General features: G+C 41.1%; 1 protein-coding gene across 1 annotated transcript in view; it reads left to right on the top strand.

Annotated features, from left to right (window-relative positions):
• The window catches only part of PCSK5 (proprotein convertase subtilisin/kexin type 5), a gene marked incomplete at its 5' end in the record, with an annotated part of 415,527 nt that overhangs the window by 177,235 nt on the left and 220,080 nt on the right, over positions 1-18,212 (top strand). The window contains one exon of the mRNA XM_005868347.2: positions 6,891-6,991. Coding sequence (XP_005868409.1) covers positions 6,891-6,991 — 101 coding nt within the window. The remainder of the gene's footprint in view (positions 1-6,890; positions 6,992-18,212) is intronic.

Raw genomic sequence — 18,212 nt, 5'->3', positions numbered from 1 at the left:
GTACATTTTCTTATTGACTGTTTTTCACACTAGAATGGAAAGTACTTGAGATTGAAGACTTTGTTTTGATCTTCCCAGAGCCTGAGCTTAATAACTAATTAGGCATAAATGACTAATCAGACATCGGGAAGGATGGAAGCTTTAGGAGTGTTTACAGGAAGACAGAGGGGTGTTGTGTTTCTCTAAGAAAAACTACTCCTGCTGATAGGTTGGTGAGAGGCAAAGGGTATGTGACAATATATTTAGCGTAGAAAATTGCCTGGAGTCCATTTTCCATCTGATGACTTGATATAGCTGTAACATATTACCTTTCTTAGTGTCAAAGACCATTAAAGATCCAGTCTGTAACTACATCCCATCCCAGCATTTCTGCCAAGTTCTGTTTGGGAGCTAAAGCTCCCCTCTCTTCCCAGTCACTCCCGTCATTAAATTATCTCTTGCCTTTGGGACTAGTTGAGTCTTTGCCTTTTTTCCCCCCTGTAGTAATTTGGCTCGGTGATTAGAATTCGGGGGCCATGGTATCCCTCCTGGGATGGGTTCTGTGAGCCAAGGTTGAGAGAATATATGCTCTACTCAACCCTCTCCTGATGTCATTTTATTCATTTGTGTTCAAAGCAAACTTGCTGCCTGGGGTGTATCGGGGTTGGCCTGAACCACCAAGTCCACATGGAGGAATTATCTTATTGCTTTTAGTGCTCCTCAGCAGCCACACATTTCCTTTTGCAGAAACATTGTGAACTCCCCCAATACTCAACTCATTATTCAGTACAGGTACTTTCTCTATCCTCTCTCTGTTTCTCCTTTTGATTCCGGAACTGTCATTACTTTTCATGAGTGAAAGACTAGCAAACCCAGATGTGTTTAGTTTGTTTGGAAGTTTGGTACATATTCTCTTGAGAATGGGAGTGGGGAGGGGGAGGGAAAGGAAAGTTTGTTCCTGAAAAGTTCTCATTTTGATTGTGGCCCAAAGGAGACTCCGTGTGCCCACTCGCTGACTTGGGCCGGTCCCAGGTCCCACCGTCCTTGCTGGTGGTGGTCTGACTGTCACCCTTACTCTCCCACATGACCACACTCTGTGACTCAGCTTTTTCTTTTCTGCCATTGCAGGATTTACTACTTCACCACCTACCCGCTCTTCAGTAGCCGGGCAAGTTAGCTTCCCCCAACCTCCACCTACTTAGTTAATAAATAGTATATCTTCCTTGGAGCGTTCTCGTGGGACTAAATGTGGTTTTTTTATGCACATGAAAGCACACACACACACACACACACACACACACACACACACACACACACACACACACACACACACACACCCCTCTATTACCCGTTGCCTCACGCATTGCAGGTTGCCCGTAGTGGTAGCCATAGTAGCTGTGGGGGGAATTGCTCTCCTTTACTTAGCCCCTGGATTGCATATAGACATATACACACATACTTTTTATAGGTTGCTTATAAGTTTATGTGAGTTCTGTTTGGAGAGTCGATAAAGAAGTGACCTTGAAGTCTTTCCTAAGAAGTGGGAGAGTTTAAAGTACAGAACAAAATGAGCACAGATGAGCTTGACTTTAGCAATTCAACTTAGCCAATACTGTGCTTCTGCTCCGTACCAAACGTTACGAGCTCCGAGCAAACATGATGTAAGATGGCATCTTTCTGTAGTGATCGCAACCTCACATTTGTAAGCAAAACCTTACTTTTGCAGTTCGCATTTATAGATTCTCGTAGCAACACGTGAGTGGAATTTCATGTGGACTTGTCAGCAATGATTGAATTTTACACCAGTCCTTGTGACTTTGGTGAACACATAAAGCATTAATTGGTCCTCGGTTCCTTTTTATTTTGCTGTGCTTTCATAAATCAGCTTCTTCTGTTTTATCCATGGACACATTTAAGGTTTTTCATTTCTCTCCTTATCGCTCAGAGCTATTTCTGAAACAGCTTTCTGGGCACATTTCTAATCCAAATGAAAATCAACACCAGAGACAAATTCATTTCATGTTTGAAAACTATCTGTTCAGTTGCACTTTTACCAGATAAGAGACAATATGGCACCTTCAAAATAAAACAGATCACAAGATAACCCAGAGATAAAAAACTCTTAACTGGAGGGTTGCTATAAAGGCTTGTCGCTTACGGCCAAAGTCAGTCTGGACTGAGATTCCCCGGAGAATGACATCAACAGGCTAAAATAAAAGATTCAATCAGCCCCAGTAATGAAATATGAAAGATTAGGAAATAATGGTTTAGGATGAGAAAAAGTGATGGTTCTTCTCCAAGGAAGCCGGGCTGGGCCTGAACAAAACCCACCCCTTCTCACCATAGGAGGATGGCGTCCCTAACTTTGTAGAGTCCAAAAAAACCATCTGCTACTCATCCTGGGACAGGCTCAAAATCTAATTTGCCGATCAGGACAGCTTTGATCTGGCTTGGGGCCTGGTGTCATCTTCTGTTTTCTTCACTCTGATGGGCAGAAATGATATTTTCTTGAGCAATCAGAGAGGTTCTGAGGAGGGAAATTCTGTTTCTGATTTGGGTAGCGAATTGAGGGAATTTGGAGCGTGCAAGATGTGCCACCGGGCTTGCAACCAGGTTCCGAGACATTCTTTAAAATGGAATCTAAACGTGAAGTGCTTTATTGTTCCGTTTTCACATACAGCATCTCTGGACTCCCTGCCCTGGGATGTGGGCCGAGTGCAACTTTTCCTTTAAATGACCGTGTCAGATCTTGTATGCATGCGTTATGATTAATGGGGTTACCCCGCGTGGTTCCAGTTTTCAGAACATCATTTTTCTTCAAGACTGCGTGCTCCTTGGTGGTCTTTGCCTTTTCTTTCTAAAGATAGACACAAAAATTTCTCCGGTACTGTGGCTACTCTTAATGATGAAAACCCTGCCTTAGATCTTTCTGGTAATTTACACCTAAATATCTTTACCACTGACAGTAACTTCCTCTTGAGATGACCCAGCTGGAATTTCCACTTAAGGCAGGATGAGAAGGGAGTGAGGATGTTTTTGTTTCTTTTCTCTCCATTCCTTCCTCCTCTCCATCACCTTCCTGTTCCACTCCCTTCCCACCCCTGCTCACTACTCAAGTTTCATCTCCTTGAAGTGGTTGGCGGGGAGGGGCGGGGTGAGGGGGGAGAGAGATAAAAGCACAGTGTTGACTGGAATTCTGCAGTCCTACCTATACCAATAGCATTTATCACTAAATTGGTGTTTATATGTAAAAGTGCTGAGTAGCTTTCTGTTTAAGTCTATTATTATATGTATAATATAATATATAGGTGTCTATTCCTGGTGTCTATATATAGAGAGGGCAAATTCCTATTGCAAACCCGACATCCTAAAACTTTTATTGTTCATGTTTGGGATTGGCAGGAGGTAGTTATTTATTAGACTCAAAAATGCAACACACACTTGGAGTGTTTATTCTGGATTTGATTCTGTGCATTGAAAGTGTCTGGTGCAGCTGAAGAATAAGGAAAGGGAGCCAAGTGGGAAAACATCATGAAAAATCTTGAATCCAGGCACAAGTCATTGAAAAAAAAAATAAAACTTGGCAAAGGAACGTGACCATGAGGGTGAGGTAAAATGGGAAGAATGCAGCAAGGCCATCTCTCAACAAGAGCATATCTGAAAACAGGGAAACCGGCTGCTCCTGGGCTGTTTATGCATTGATTTAGGGATCAGGCCTTTGGAAAATAGGGCTGCACATTTACCCATAATTTCAAATGAAGTAGAAATACCTTTTCAATGATCCAGCAGTCCCACTTCGGGTACATATCTAAAATAATTGAAAACAGAATCTCGAAGAGATATTTGCACACCCATGTTCATTGCAGCATTATTCACAATACCAAGAGGGGGAAGTAACCCAAGTGTCCATTGACAGATGAATTAATAAAGACAATGTGGCATATACATACAATGGAATACTATGCAGCCTAAAAAGTGGGAAATCCTACAACATGGGTGAATCTTGAGGACAGAATTTTAAGTGAAATAAACCAATCATAAAAAAAAGACAAATGCTGTATAATTCTACCTATAAGAGGTACCTAAAGTAGTCAAACTCATAGAAGCAGAAGTGGAATGGTTGTTGCCAGGGTCGGGGGGAGGGGAAAAAGTCGAGTTACTCAGTGGGTAGAGTTTCAGTCATGCAAGATTAAAAGTTCTAGAGACCTGTTGTACGGCAATGTGCATATCCTATATAATAAAAAGCTAATATGCAAATCAACTGAACGGCGGAACGACTGGTTGCTATGACACGCACTGACCACCAGGGGCAGACGCTCAACACAGGAGCTGCCCCCTGGTGGTCAGTGCACTCCCACAGGGGAAGTGCCACTCAGCCAGAAGCTGGGCTCATGGCTGGTAAGCGCAGTGGCCGTGGCAGGAGCCTCTCCCACCTCCCCTGCAGGCGGGCAGTAAAGAGCGAAGGTCCCGGACTGCAAGAGCCCTGGACTGCGAGAGGGATGTCTGACTGCTGGCTTAAGCCCAATCCCATGGTTGGGTGTAGTCCCATGTACTGAGAGGTTGCTGGTTCAATCCCTGGTCAGGACACATGCCTGCATTTTGGGCTTGAGCCCCCAGTATTGGGTGTGCAGGAGGCAGTGATCAGTGTTTCGCTCTCACATTGATATTTCCCTCCCTCTCTCTAAAAATCGATTAGAAAAAATAATTTTAAATAAATACAGGAAGTTTTTTAATGTAGGAGTGTTTAGGGCTTTGTTTATCCAGACATCTTGCAGGCATCCAATGTGGAGGTTGAGAAGATGGCTAGAAACAGTCTTCCCTGCCTGCCAAACGCACAGCTGGGGCTCTGGCACACCATTCAATCATTTAGGAAAAGAGTTCAAAGCTTGTCTCCTCTCTCCCATCACCAGGTCTGTGTGGTTCTGTATGTTTTTGCTTACCCTCCCACTTCTTGTGTATCAGTCCCTGCCTGGTATGGAGACTCTGGTAACAGTGGAGGTTCCAAAGGAGCAAAGGAAAGACATGAGTACTGATGGCCTCTCGTGAAGCTCAGTCAGGATGTCAATCTAGATCCAACACAAGTAATTAGAGTCTACTCTGACCTCATGTGGCACTGAGGGAGGTTTTAGGGGAGGATTTATTTTTAGGGAGTTACAAAGCTGTTCCTGGGAAGGCCAAATTTATTTCCAAATCACCCAATCTCCACATTCTTCTTAAAGGATGCTCCTTAGAACAACAGGACTTGGCTTCTATCTCCCTGTGCCTTTCTGATGACCTTTCACCTCAGTCTCTCACCTGTAAAATATGGGGACTATATTTGTTGTAATGCTGAAGAAAGCTTTACTGATGTCTCCAATAACTGTTATGAGACCACCAGCTCATCTCACACGCCCTGTGCGTTCCCAGCAGGAGTGATATCAGCCCCAAGGGGCCAAAAATGGATGCTTGTCCGGAGGAATGGGTTTACAAAATTTTAGATATTACAGTGGTTCACAAAATCTTACCCCATAGTGTTTAATCTCTTGTCAAGGACAATCTGAATTTAATTTTTCTTAGTGAAATGGTCATGAAACAAAGGTTGACAAGCACCATCCTTGCTTGATGGGTCTGTTACTGAGCCACATTCACACTAAGAGGAAAACGTGATCTAGTTCTCACATTGTGATTGATGAAAATGAAGAAATAGCTGACGTCCTTCTATAATATACTAGAGGCCCAATGCATGAAAATTCATGCAAGAGTAGGCCTTCCTTTCCCCAGCTGCAGGCACAGGCTTCCCTTGGGCACCCGGGACCCGGACTTCCCTCCTCTGGCTGCCGGTAGGCACCCGGGACTCAGGCTGCTTCCCTTCTCCGGCCACCCGCTGACACCCAGGACCCGGGCTGGCTTCCCTCTGGCCCCGGCTTCATCAGGAAGGATGTCTGGTCTAATTAGCATATTACCCTTTTATTATTATAGATAAGATGTACTTAGTGCTGTAATTTCATATCAAGCGCATGGGTTGAACCTGGCTTTTAGTATTTGTGTTAGATCTTTGAGAAATCCTTGGTTCTTCCATGTAACATTTCCATGAATTCTAAAAAGTCCTTAAACAAATGTTCCTCCTATGGCAGAGCATACCTTTTGCTTAAAACCTGAGGCTCCCCCTACCTAACAGTTCTGGAAGGGCAGGGGCCAGGCTGAGTGCTTTACTCCTTATGCTACCAATGCCTAACTCACCGTTTGGTTGCTGTGCAACATGACTGGATTATTAAAAATAGTGGGGTAGCCCTGGCCAGTGTTGCTCAGTGGTTAGAGTGTGGGCCTGCACACTAAAGGGTTGCAGGTTTGATTCCTGGTCAAGGGCACATACCTGGGTTGAGGGTTCACTCCCAGTTCCTCGGTCGGAATGTGTGCAGGAGGCAACCAGTCAATGTGTCTCCTCTCTCACATCAATGTTTCCTCTCTCTCCTCTCCCCTTCTTCCCTTCTTCCTTTCCCTGTGTCCCCCTCTCCCTTCCCCTTCCTTCCTTCTACTCTCTCTGAAAAGCAATGGAAAAAATATCCTCAGGTGAGGATTTTTAAAAAGGAAAAATATTGAGTAATGAAAGAACTGTAGCTTTAACTAGAGCTGGGACAAGGGTGAAGCAAGTGAGGTGTCTAGGGGTCTAGGGAATAAATTTAAGGAGAACTTGCCCAACCCTTATGTTTCAGGCCAAACGCTCCCCTAGTCCAGTTTCCAAACCCTGCCCTTTCCAAAGTTGATTTAGGCGATTCTCTGGAAGTGATATGGTCATAGGAGCACAGGAACAGGGAATTTAAAACAACTATTTCAACACCCCTCCATTCCACTTGTATAAGTGCATTTCTTTCTACTTGCACGTGATTCACATTGGCCCCAGAACCCTAAAAATGTGCCCTTCTGTCTTCTAGATCACTACGGACCTGAGGCAGCGGTGCACGGACAACCACACGGGGACATCTGCCTCAGCCCCCATGGCTGCGGGCATCATTGCACTGGCCCTGGAAGCCAAGTAAGCCTTTATCTCCGTTTGTTTCCACTGGCGACAACCCCTCATCTCACGGACAATCTACCTGCTCCCTAGTATAGAATCCCTAGCACAACCCAGAATATAATCTTCCCAATCCCAACCTGAAAACTTCAAAGATTAGGGCTTTAAAAAATTTCTTTCTCCTATATTAAGGAAAAAGGCACTTTTTTAATTTTTGAGTTTTTATATTCCCTAAAAAATCAAACTGTGTCATTACTGTATCAGGGAGTCATGTGCAAGCGTGCCAGTTGGCTCCAACACTCTTGCCTTGTCGAGGTTTTCATTCTAGTCTGGGAATGTTCCTGTGAGGCTCAGAGTGGGCAGGTCTGCCCACTTCTGGGCCCCTTCCCTGCAGAACAGCAAGGCAGCTCAGAGTCTATGACGACAGTACCATCACAGACTCATTCTCAGGGACAGAATATTTTAAGGTTACGGGACAGGAGCCCAGGAACAAGGACAAGCCACTTACCTTAAACCCTGTTTAATGTAGTAAAATTCTGTGACTAAAGAGCCCTTGGAAAGGTCCCCTGAGGTTATTTGCAATGCGGCCCATCTCTTCTTTCTCTAAGCACCAATACATCAATTTGTCTGAACTCTGAAAACCCAGTACAAATCCATACTCTCTTACTCTCCATTTTAAAATCCAAATGCCCAGAAAACTGAAAGGTTTTTTTTTGCAAAATTAACACCAAAACTCATTTAATTACAAAGTTTGCCCTGATTTGATTTGAGACTATTGGCAGTCCTTATTTATTGTGAAAATGCCTATATTTCACTACAGAAATATTAATGTATTTGATTATGAGGTGCTGGCTTAGACCCCATTGGAAGTTTGTATAATATATGCAAGAGATAAGCTATCTGGAAAAAAAGGGTTTGAATTTTAAATACATTTAGTGCAAGGACTTTAGAAAAAGGGTTGTGGGCCTGTACTCAGAGGCCCTCCTGACAAGAGAATCATAACAACAAGGAATTGAAGTAATGATATGAGTGGTTTTCCCAAAATGGCCTTGCATGCCTGTCCTAAGGAGAATGGAAGGATTCTTTCATCTAGTGTACCCTGATGTAGAACAATAGCAGGTGACAGGAAAAGAATACAAGAATCATAACATACTTAGGTATTATAGCAGAAAGGCACTTTTTATTCTTAACACAGAGGTGGCCTCACAACATTTCCTGCTGCCCCTTTGTAAGGCAAGGGCCTGTGGCAAGGAAGTTGGGCCTTTAATGTAATGCAGATGCAGTAAATGGCTGTCAGGTAACTCCTTGGATTGAGACAGGTATACCAACACAGGCTGTGGCTATGGTGATCTTATCTTAGTCCATTTGAGCTTCTATAACCAAATACCATAAACCGAGTAGCTTATAAGCCACATTTATTTCTCACAGTTCTGGAGGCTGGGAAGTTCAACATCAAGATGCCAGAGGGTGTCTGGTGAGAACCCACTTTCTAGATGAGCTCTCTGGGTTCTCGCTTGCCAAGGCTCTAATCCCATTCATGAGAGCCCCACCCTTATGGCCTGATTACCTCCCAAGGCCACACCTCCTAGGATCATCACATTGGATGTTAATTTTCAACATATGAATTGGGGGGGAGGGGAGAGGCACAGATATTGAGACCATAGCAGGTGTGGTATCATTTGACTCCCATGAATGTTTGTATTTCTTTCTTTTTGATGAGGTTAAATATTAAATCATTTCAATACACCATATCTTTTAAAGTGTTAAAAGTTTTGTTTTAGCAAGGAACTGGCACTAATCCTATGAAATTCTCATTTTACAACTTGTCCCTGGACTGTTCTCACAGCAGACGTCTCGATGAAGTATCTGTGTTTTTAATTTGGTGGCTGTAAACTGGAGTTTTGAAAAATATATCATCTTCATTCTGGAATTCTAGATTGTTTCTCTGGAATAGTTTTCTGTCCACAAAATATTGAAGGGGGAAAAAAAATCAGGAATTCTCCCTGCATTTCCCTTTCCCCCCCAAAAAAGAATATAATCTCAAACTTGGCAACCCAGTACCATAACTGTGGCTGAATGGTACTCAGTTCCTTGAGCTATTGCTACAGCACTTATATTTTTAGTGATTATTTTAACCACTCTTTCAGTTCAGATGAGAAGTCCTTACTCTATTCTTCAAACAGCCTGCAGTTGGATCAGGCCCTTTGGGGGCTGAGAACACACTGAGAGCCCGCGTCTGTTTTCTTTCCCTTGCATTCTGAGCATTTTTAAAGATTGATTTTTGCCAAAACTGTGATGGGTGGAAGAAAGGTCCCAAGATACAGTTTACCTGGAAAATCCACTGTATTTTAAGATTTTTAAAATAGCCTAGTTCGATTGTGGGGCCAAAGTACAGGGTAAATCATCTGATAAAATGAGAAACAATAAACCTTTCCTTGCAACTCCATTGTTTTGTGCTACAGGCCAGTCTTTGCCTGTAAGTGAAGCTGTACGTTAGGGGAAAGCGGTCGGAGAACTAAGAATGGGTCAGGCGTTGATGTTAACCGAGGATCATTGAGCAGTGGGCCTCCAGCGTGAGTAAAAAGGATCTGAAACTAGGAAACTGTAGTGAGGCTCTCAAATAGCAGAGTACAGAGATTATTGTTGTTCTAAGCCTAACCCTGGCAAAGAAGCCTTACCCATTCAGCCAGCCCCCGCCTCTGGCAGTCTCCTCTTACAAGAGGCTAGTACTTCTCAACAACACTTAACCTTGGTATTTTGAGCTTCAGCCTTTACTCTCACAAGTTGCATCTACAAGGTACTCCCTTGTAAGGAGAGCGGAGAGGAATCTATGGCTCAGGACACTGCCAGCTCTGCCGATAGGCGCCCTGCTCAGGTCCAGGAGTCAGTGAGTGAGGGTGAGGGTTCAGGTGAGGAGCTGCACGCAGGGGCTGCCAGTCCCTAGTGAACGCGTGTCCCAGCTGTCTCTGCACAAGGCCGAATGCACCATTAACCTAATCTCACTGGGTTACAGTATTTACTCGGGGGAGACTCCCAACCCTCGCCTCCTCCCCAGGTGCTTGCCTGCACCAGCCAATTGATTTGCCTGGATCATAAGATGGTGGATTCTACCTGGGATACATGGCAACCACTGACCTCTCTACCACTCTTTAAAAAAAAAAGTTTATTGATACTTAGAGAGAGAGAGAGAAAGGAAGAGGGAGAGAGAGAGAAGCATCGATGTGAGAGTGAAATATCAATCAGCAGCCTCCTGCACCCCCCCTACTGGGGATCGAGCCTGCACCCCAGGCGTGTGCCCTGACCAGATGAAGCCCAACCAACTGAGCCAATCCGGCCAGAGCCTCTCTGCCATTCTTCTAGCTCCCCTAAGGTCAGAGCTTTTCCAAAAAACCTTCTTAGGAAACTAGGAGAAAAGAAAACAAATACAAAACATAGAAACAGATAAGCTTGAAGTATCCAGATCTCTTATCTGAGCCCAACAAAAGTCGAGCCATGAATTACCTCTGCTGTGACAGCTCCTAGGACTCCCAGGCCATCCTTTTCCTACGGGGTATGTAAGGACATGTGTTGCAACAAACTCCACTGTTACACCCCCCGCCCCAGATACTTGGGTAAAAGTGTGCTACTCCCAAGACAGGAAGCTCGACAGCCGCCTCTGACAGTCTAAGCATGAACTTTGCCGCAGTTAGTCATTTAGGCAATTTCTTCCTGCTCCCAAAGCTGTTTCCCGGGTGCAGAGAGCTCTGAATCTTTTACCCTTCTCAAAATCATGAGCAGTTTCAAATAAGAGAAGATACTGTCATCTCCAAGGGGGAAACATTTTTTTTGTGTTGGGGTACCCTCGCCACATATGTATTGGTTCAGAAGTTTATAATATTTCAATTATTTGGATTTTGTGGACTTCGGGGTTGGTTTCTGGTTTTTCAGCTGAATGAATAGGGAGTATGTAATCAGGGATTATGAGGGAACTAATTACCATTTGGTAATATCTTTTTTAGTTGCGTAATTCAAAAAGTTCAAATAAAATGAGTGTCTGGGTGCAGTTTTTTTAAATGAAGGAAGTGGTGTAACATGACTAATAGTTTTAGATGAGCAACCTAGAAGAATGTCAAGTCCCATTTGTAAGTCGCCTTATGTCTCGAGGCCAGTATATATCACCGGTACTCTAGACCTGTGGAAAGAAATAAAATGTTGCTAGCAAATGATGTTTCATATGAAATGGTTTGTTAAGTAGAGTTGAAATAACTGATATGCAAAAATGTTCAGAATCATAAACTATGTTTTACCAAAAGTTTTCCTGATCTGAACCTGCAACTATTAGCAAAGAAAAGCTATTTTAGTAGAGTATTTTATATGTTAAATTATCAGCATTAGCTTGGGAAATTCAAAATATAAGTTCACCAAAGAAACTTTTTGGCCTAGAGTTGCCAGTAGTCTCTCATTGGAGAAGTGAAATATTAGCAAACATGAAATATTGCATAGTGAATGGTAAATAAAAGGGGTGAGTTGGGTAGAAACTTCTGAAGTTATTTAGGGCTTAGAAAGAAGGACTTGATATAAAGAATCTTCCGCAAATCCTTGTTTTTAAGTGACCCAAAAACCTTTTCCACAAATTTCGTATCTCAGCGGACACAGGGATACCTTCCCTTGAGAATGCCTAATATATCTTGATCTGAATTTAGGAAATATACAGATTGGGGTGGCAGCTGTTACTCTGTACTGGAAACATACCTGGTACCTGTTAAACATTAGCTGCCTCTGTTATGTTATGTAGTATGTACATACATGTGCTATTTCTGGGTAGGTTTATCTACTTTCTTCTTATTACCTATCTATTTTCTCCTATTTCAGTAGTCCTGTTACGACTGGTTTATAAAACATACCATAGAGTTATATGTAGAACATAGATGATAGAATATATGGAGAGTAAATATACTTCTGATAATTTAGAAAATTTCTATAACTGTATTATCGATGTTTTTTATGGATTATCTTTCAAATGAGGCTTAAACTCCTAGAGACTAAGGATTATACTTTACGGTATTTATTTAGGTGTATATAAAAATGTCTATTGCACATAAAAAAAATGTAAAGCATCATGCTAGGAGCAAAGTGACTTAGGTAAGGCACAGTGTAAATATTTGCAAAACATGTCCCTTACCTTCAAAGGATCATAGAATCTCCCTATAGAGGCAAATGTACGCTAATAAGTACATGTTAGTGTGCATTTCACATATACACAAATTATTTAAGAAAGCCAATGAAATAGTTTGGGGGAAAGGTGGTGGAGAGTGCAGGACTCGGGTGAAAATAGAAATAGCCTCCATAGCAACCCAAATTGGAATATTGGTACCATGATATTTTTATATCTTCCATGACACCTAAGCCCAATGTTTGAACGCAGTCAATTCTCTAGTCTGACCTTCTAATATTTTGTATAAGGAAAATGAATTTAACAAAATCACCGAATTTTATTTTATTATTAATTATTTTTACCTTTCCATTCCTCTAAGTCAGCAGTTCTCAACCTGTGGGTCACGACCCCTTTGGGGGTCGAACGACCCTTTCACAGGGGTCGCCTAAGACCATCGGAAAACAAATATATAATTACATATTGTTTTTGTGATTAATCACTATGCTTTAATTATGTTCAATTTGTAACAATGAAATTGGGGGGTCACCATAACATGAGGAACCGTATTAAAGGGTCGCGGCATTAGGAAGGTTGAGAACCACTGCTCTAAGTGATTAGTGATCTCCCCTCACTGTCTCAACTCATTTCTTTTCCTGTTTACTTACCATTCTCTGGAGCTGGGCTTCACCTGGGTAAAATAAAGACATGATGCTATTCCCTTCTTAGCTTCCAAGAGAAGTTCCTCAACCTTTGATCTTGAGTGAAAGGGATACTTCCAGACATGGAAAGGTCAAAGTGTGAAGACTTAAGACGTGTTGAGCCACAGGGTGATTCACACCATATGCTGTTGATTTCAAAACGCTGTCCCCAGATAATCTTTTCTTGGGAAATTAAGCTTACCATCTGCATTTCTTAAAAACCTAAAAAAAGCCCACCTACAGAAATTTGATGTGGTTCCTATTGATCAACCTTTTTATGTCTTTGCTTTGCATTTAATGTCTCTCTTATCTATGTCTATGTCCAGTGTGGGGAAATGCCAAAGATATTGGGGATAGAATTACTGTGAGAAGTTAATTCCTGGGACAGTTGAGAGCGAGTCTGGACTCCTTAACAAGCTGAGTTCAAGTCACTAATTGAAGGGCTTCAAAGTCCTGGAACTAACCATCCTGGAGGGAGGCCACATAAGAAGGACTTGGTAGACCTAAACATTTCTAAATATTGGGATTAGCATCATAGTCCTGATCTCCTGTAAACTGTTCTTATCTTCAATTTCAGTATAAAATGTTCCATTAAAATTTCTCCCAAGGGCTACATTCAGCTGTATGAAAAGTTGGCAGTGGGCAGGGAGCACAAATACATTTGATTTTAAGGTAAAATAGATTGTCACCACACCAGCTCTTTTCTTTTGGGAGAGTTTCATTTACTTCATCAGTACTTTTTTTTTTAAGTAGATGCACAAATAGTGAGAATACAGGCATAAATGCCCACATTGCATATAATTACAAAGGTAGAGAAGTTATCACACACTTGTTTCCTTTCACATACTCTTAGAGTTTCTTGTGTATTATAGTGTTCTGGGTTGGGCTTGGAATTTAGCTGAGATTTCTGGCATGAGTGGTTGGGGTCTATAGCTTGAGGAGAATTAAAATATAATCAGGGAGGAGATTTGTAAAGGTTTGTGAGGTAAAAACAGCACACATTTCCACCGGAGGCCAAGCGGACAGAGAAGGGATGTACTGTCCTGGAATATTCCCTATAGTGAAATAATTGTAACCAGACCCACAGAGCAGTTACCACGGGCCTTCTGCCAGGACTGTGCATGAAAATAGCTTTGTTATGTCTACATACACACAGACAATACACTGTGTCCTCTAACACTTTTCAAGTTCAAATTATTTGGAAGCCAATTTTCACTGGACTCAACTTTGTACTAATGGTTTAAAGCAATGCAGCTTCCAAAGGTATCCTGTATTACTGGAAAAGCCCTGGTCAACAGACTCATTCACCCTGTATTATCTTGACATTTAGCCAGTGTTTTCCATCTTCCTGAGATGATGAGACTGAGGACCTTGATGGATAGTTGAGTTGCCCAGGGACTAAACTGAGGACAGAAAAGTTATTATTAGGTCATTGTTATCTGCCTCTTTTTTGCTTAGCTGTATTTTTAAAAATAGATTCTTCACTGAAAATATTTTTCTCTCATTACTATGATAATAAAGGTTGTTTCTTAAAAAGAGTCGTTCTCTGTCTTGTTACAATCCCCAGAGCTTTTCCTTGCATAGCTGGTCAAATGGCATTTTCAAGTGTTTTATGTTATATGTTAGAAATGTCTCATGTTATAAATACCTAATATGTAATTTAACGTAAGACGTAATGCTTAAAAATTAGAGATGGAAAAGACCTTTACAATGTCCTCTGAGATATAATTAATTTCATGGCAATTATATCATTATCTATGATATGCTGCCCTCTCCGTACCACCTTAACTAGAATCCTATCTCACAGTATACAATACCTGGGAATTCAATAAACAATGATAGCACTCTGAGAAAATACAGAGTAGGAAGTTTCTCCCAGCTAAGTCCAGCAAAAAAAAAAAAAAAGGTGTGTAAGAAGGGATTTTGGAAGAAAACTTATAATGTCATCTCATTTTTCTCATCTCGGAAAGGCATATGAAGAGAATATGCATGTTGCTAACATAGACCTTAGACGGAATCATTCATTCATTCAACAGACATGTGTCAATGGTTAGTTCCATGCTACCCATTATGAATTGATTGGTGGATTGACAGATGTAGACCTTTCATCCTGTTCGGCGAGACAGCCTATAAAAAAGCAAATGGTCAGTACAAAGAAAAACATAAACAGAGTAGAGTAATGGGACTATTTTACATAGAGTGGTCAAGGAAAGACCTATTGGAGAAATTGACCTTTTAGCTGAGATCTGAAATGAGAGCAGGAACCAGCCTTGTAAGGAACTAGACTTCGAGTTCTAAGGAGAGGGAGGAGCAAGTTGGGAAGACAGTGTCATTGGAATAAGATGCCTGGATTTGAGAAATAGGAAGATATATATAACTAGTGTGAGTTGAGTGGTTGGAAAACTCCAGATCACATAGAGCATCCTAGTAAGTAAGCATGATAAAGATCTTTGGGGTCTTTTAAGGAGGGAGACAGGACTTGATTAAATTTTTAAAAGATCATTCCAGCATCTCCTAGGAGAAGTACTGATACGGGAGCAAGGCAGGTACACCTTTTGGGAAGCCAGTTCAGAAGAGGTTTGGGTAGCCTGGTCAAGGTGATGGTAATTGGGACAGAGGGAAGTGGATTGATATTATAGATATAGATATAGATATAGATATATCAAACAGGGAAGGAATAAGCTAGTATATCTTAGGGGAAAGGAAAAAGCTCAGGGCTGAGTTCTAATTTCTTAGCTCAGATCTTGGGTAGATTGTACACCATTTGCTGACATAGATAACCTTTGTTCTTCTCATGGGATTCTGAGAATTGAAAGAGGCATAAATACTCAATGGGACAAGACCCCTGGGCCTACAAGACCTGTAGCAAATTTCTCCTACGATGATTGCCTGTGCTTTGGTTGTGCTGCCCCAGTGGTTTATGTAACTAATCTTTAGAAAATGTTTTTCACTGAGATCATGATTGCTATAAATGACTGAAGCAGTTTACATTAAAAAAATAGAGAGAAAGAAAGTAATAAAGAATATGGATTTATTTGCATTATAAATTGCTCATGTACTGCCATGTCCTTTAAATAGGGTGTTAATAGCAAATTAATCTTTATGCAGTTACCCCATAAGATTACTAGAATATCTGCTTATTATTAGCGAGTTTACAAGAAGTGTGTAAAACTTAGTCTCTTGAGGGTTTCTGGATTTTATTTATTGCCAGGAAAGTTTTGTTCTTGATAGTGTCTATGGTAACACCCCAAATACTATCAAATATAATTTTCCTTGCTAGGAATAAGAAAGCTGACTTTTTTCAAGGTCCATTGTAGTTTCACACCATAGTCTGCCACTTAATCACTTTAATCAAAGCATATTTCAGTACATTTCTGCAAAAGGACTTATATGGCTTCATCAACTTTAGCTAACTTTGTATTTTGAAGATTCTCAGGTATATTCCTAAGCTCTGTATTGAAACTCAGTTGAAAATTCAAACCTAGTTTTATAACAAGTGATCTTGGGCTGAGTTTGGAGTCAGTCTTGCCGCTGCCCACATTGTCTTGACCTGTAATTTTTTTACTTCTAGGGCATTTTTATGCAATTTGTTCAGAAGAACGTAATTGTTCCTAGTTCCATTAGAATGTAGTTTTTGTTTTCAGCTGATTCCAGCATTCTTCTATTTCTCTCTTTTTAACAATTTTGAATCACAATATATTTTTCCATCAGTATGAGAGAAAAGGGAATAAGAGAAATACAAATGACAGAATGAAAAGCCTATCGTTTCACTAGCATATAAGATTTATTCAACCTGACATTCACAGTCGATTGTGGCATTTGATGTGTCAAACGCTCCAAGCAACAAATTCGTAGTGAAATAAACTAATACCTGGAATAGAACAGGCAACACAAAAAGACATTCTGTGGCTAAATGATTGGGTTCTTTCTTACCATCTTGGATTAAGTTTTCATTTCTCTGTTCATGATGCTTCTGAATTTTATTATGATGAAGTACACTTTTATATTCTTTGCATATGTGTGACTAAGAGAAAGTAAACTTTTATATCATTTGCATATTGCAGAAAGACAATACACCTATGAAGCCTGGTAGTATAATGCTAACCAGTAAAGATCATAGCACATGGCTGTAGCGTTCAGTGTATGAGACAAAAAGATTCTTCTTGCCATTGGCCCCAAACTGAGTGTGGGAATAGTGCTTAATGGTGCAACTGGTAAAGTAGAAAATGAAATGATGAAATGAACCAAACAGTAGTCAGCTTTCGTTGCATGCTTACTCTATGCCAAATACTGAGCCGAAGGCTTTCATCTGTAATCTCATTTAACCTCAAAGCAGTACCATACAGTAGTCATTATTACCATATTTCAGATATGGAGAGTGAGGCTTAGGAACCTGCACAGGTAGTAAATTGCAAATCTGGAAGGTGAACTAAGGCAATGTGATGCCAGAGCCCACGATCACACTGCACCACCTTTCTCTCCTAAGAGCTGTAGAAAGTCATGGTTAATTACAACTGGGTGCTATGAAGTAGCAGGCCTATGAGGATGGAGAAGGGTGCCAAAACATTGAACAGGGATGGTTTAGGAAAATTTGGCAAAAGGAGAGTGATTTGATCTATATTTTGAAGATTCTTTTTTCCACTTCTGTTGCGTATGAGTCATACAGAATATTGTTTAAAAGTGCAGATTTCAAAGCCCTCAAGATATTTGAGGATTTAATTGCAATGGCCCATAGATCACAATTAGGAACCCCCTCAGTCTGTAAACTGTCTTGAGAGTGAGTATGAATAGCCCCAGCATCGAGAACAAAGGCACATAGTAAGCAAATATTTGTATAATGAATGAATGAATGAAGAGAAGCAACTCTCCATTTGGTTATTCTAAAGCAGGGGTCCTCAAACTACGGCCCGCGGGCCACATGCAAATACAAATATTGTATTTGTTCCAGTTTTGTTTTTTTACTTCAAAATAAGATATGTGCAGTGTGTATAGGAATTTGTTCATAGTTTTTTTTTTAAACTATAGTCTGGCCCTCCAACGGTCTGAGGGACAGTGAACTGGCCCCCTGTTTAAAAAGTTTGAGGACCCCTGTTCTAAAGTATGGATAGATAGCTATTCAGGTAGTTTGAAGTTAGTGGGGTAAAATACTAGCAAGGTCAGACTTAACTCTAAATGCTGATTGATTCATTCAAGAAATACTTATTAAGTCATACTTGTTACCATCATTTCTTTATTTTGAAATAGACTTTTTCACATCTCTGAAATTGCTAATACATCTTATAGCCACAGTTGAAATCTTTAGCATTGTGGTGCGGATGTAATTCAGTGTGTCTCTGGCACTGTGCTTAGATTAGAATGCATCTATGAGCAAAGCATGCTTGTTCCATGCCAGAGCTGCCAGGAGTGGTAG

Source organism: Myotis brandtii, unplaced genomic scaffold (assembly GCF_000412655.1).
Source record: "Myotis brandtii unplaced genomic scaffold, ASM41265v1 scaffold266, whole genome shotgun sequence".
NCBI classification, from domain to species: domain Eukaryota; kingdom Metazoa; phylum Chordata; class Mammalia; order Chiroptera; family Vespertilionidae; genus Myotis; species Myotis brandtii.
This window is presented reverse-complemented; position numbering and strand designations above follow the sequence as displayed.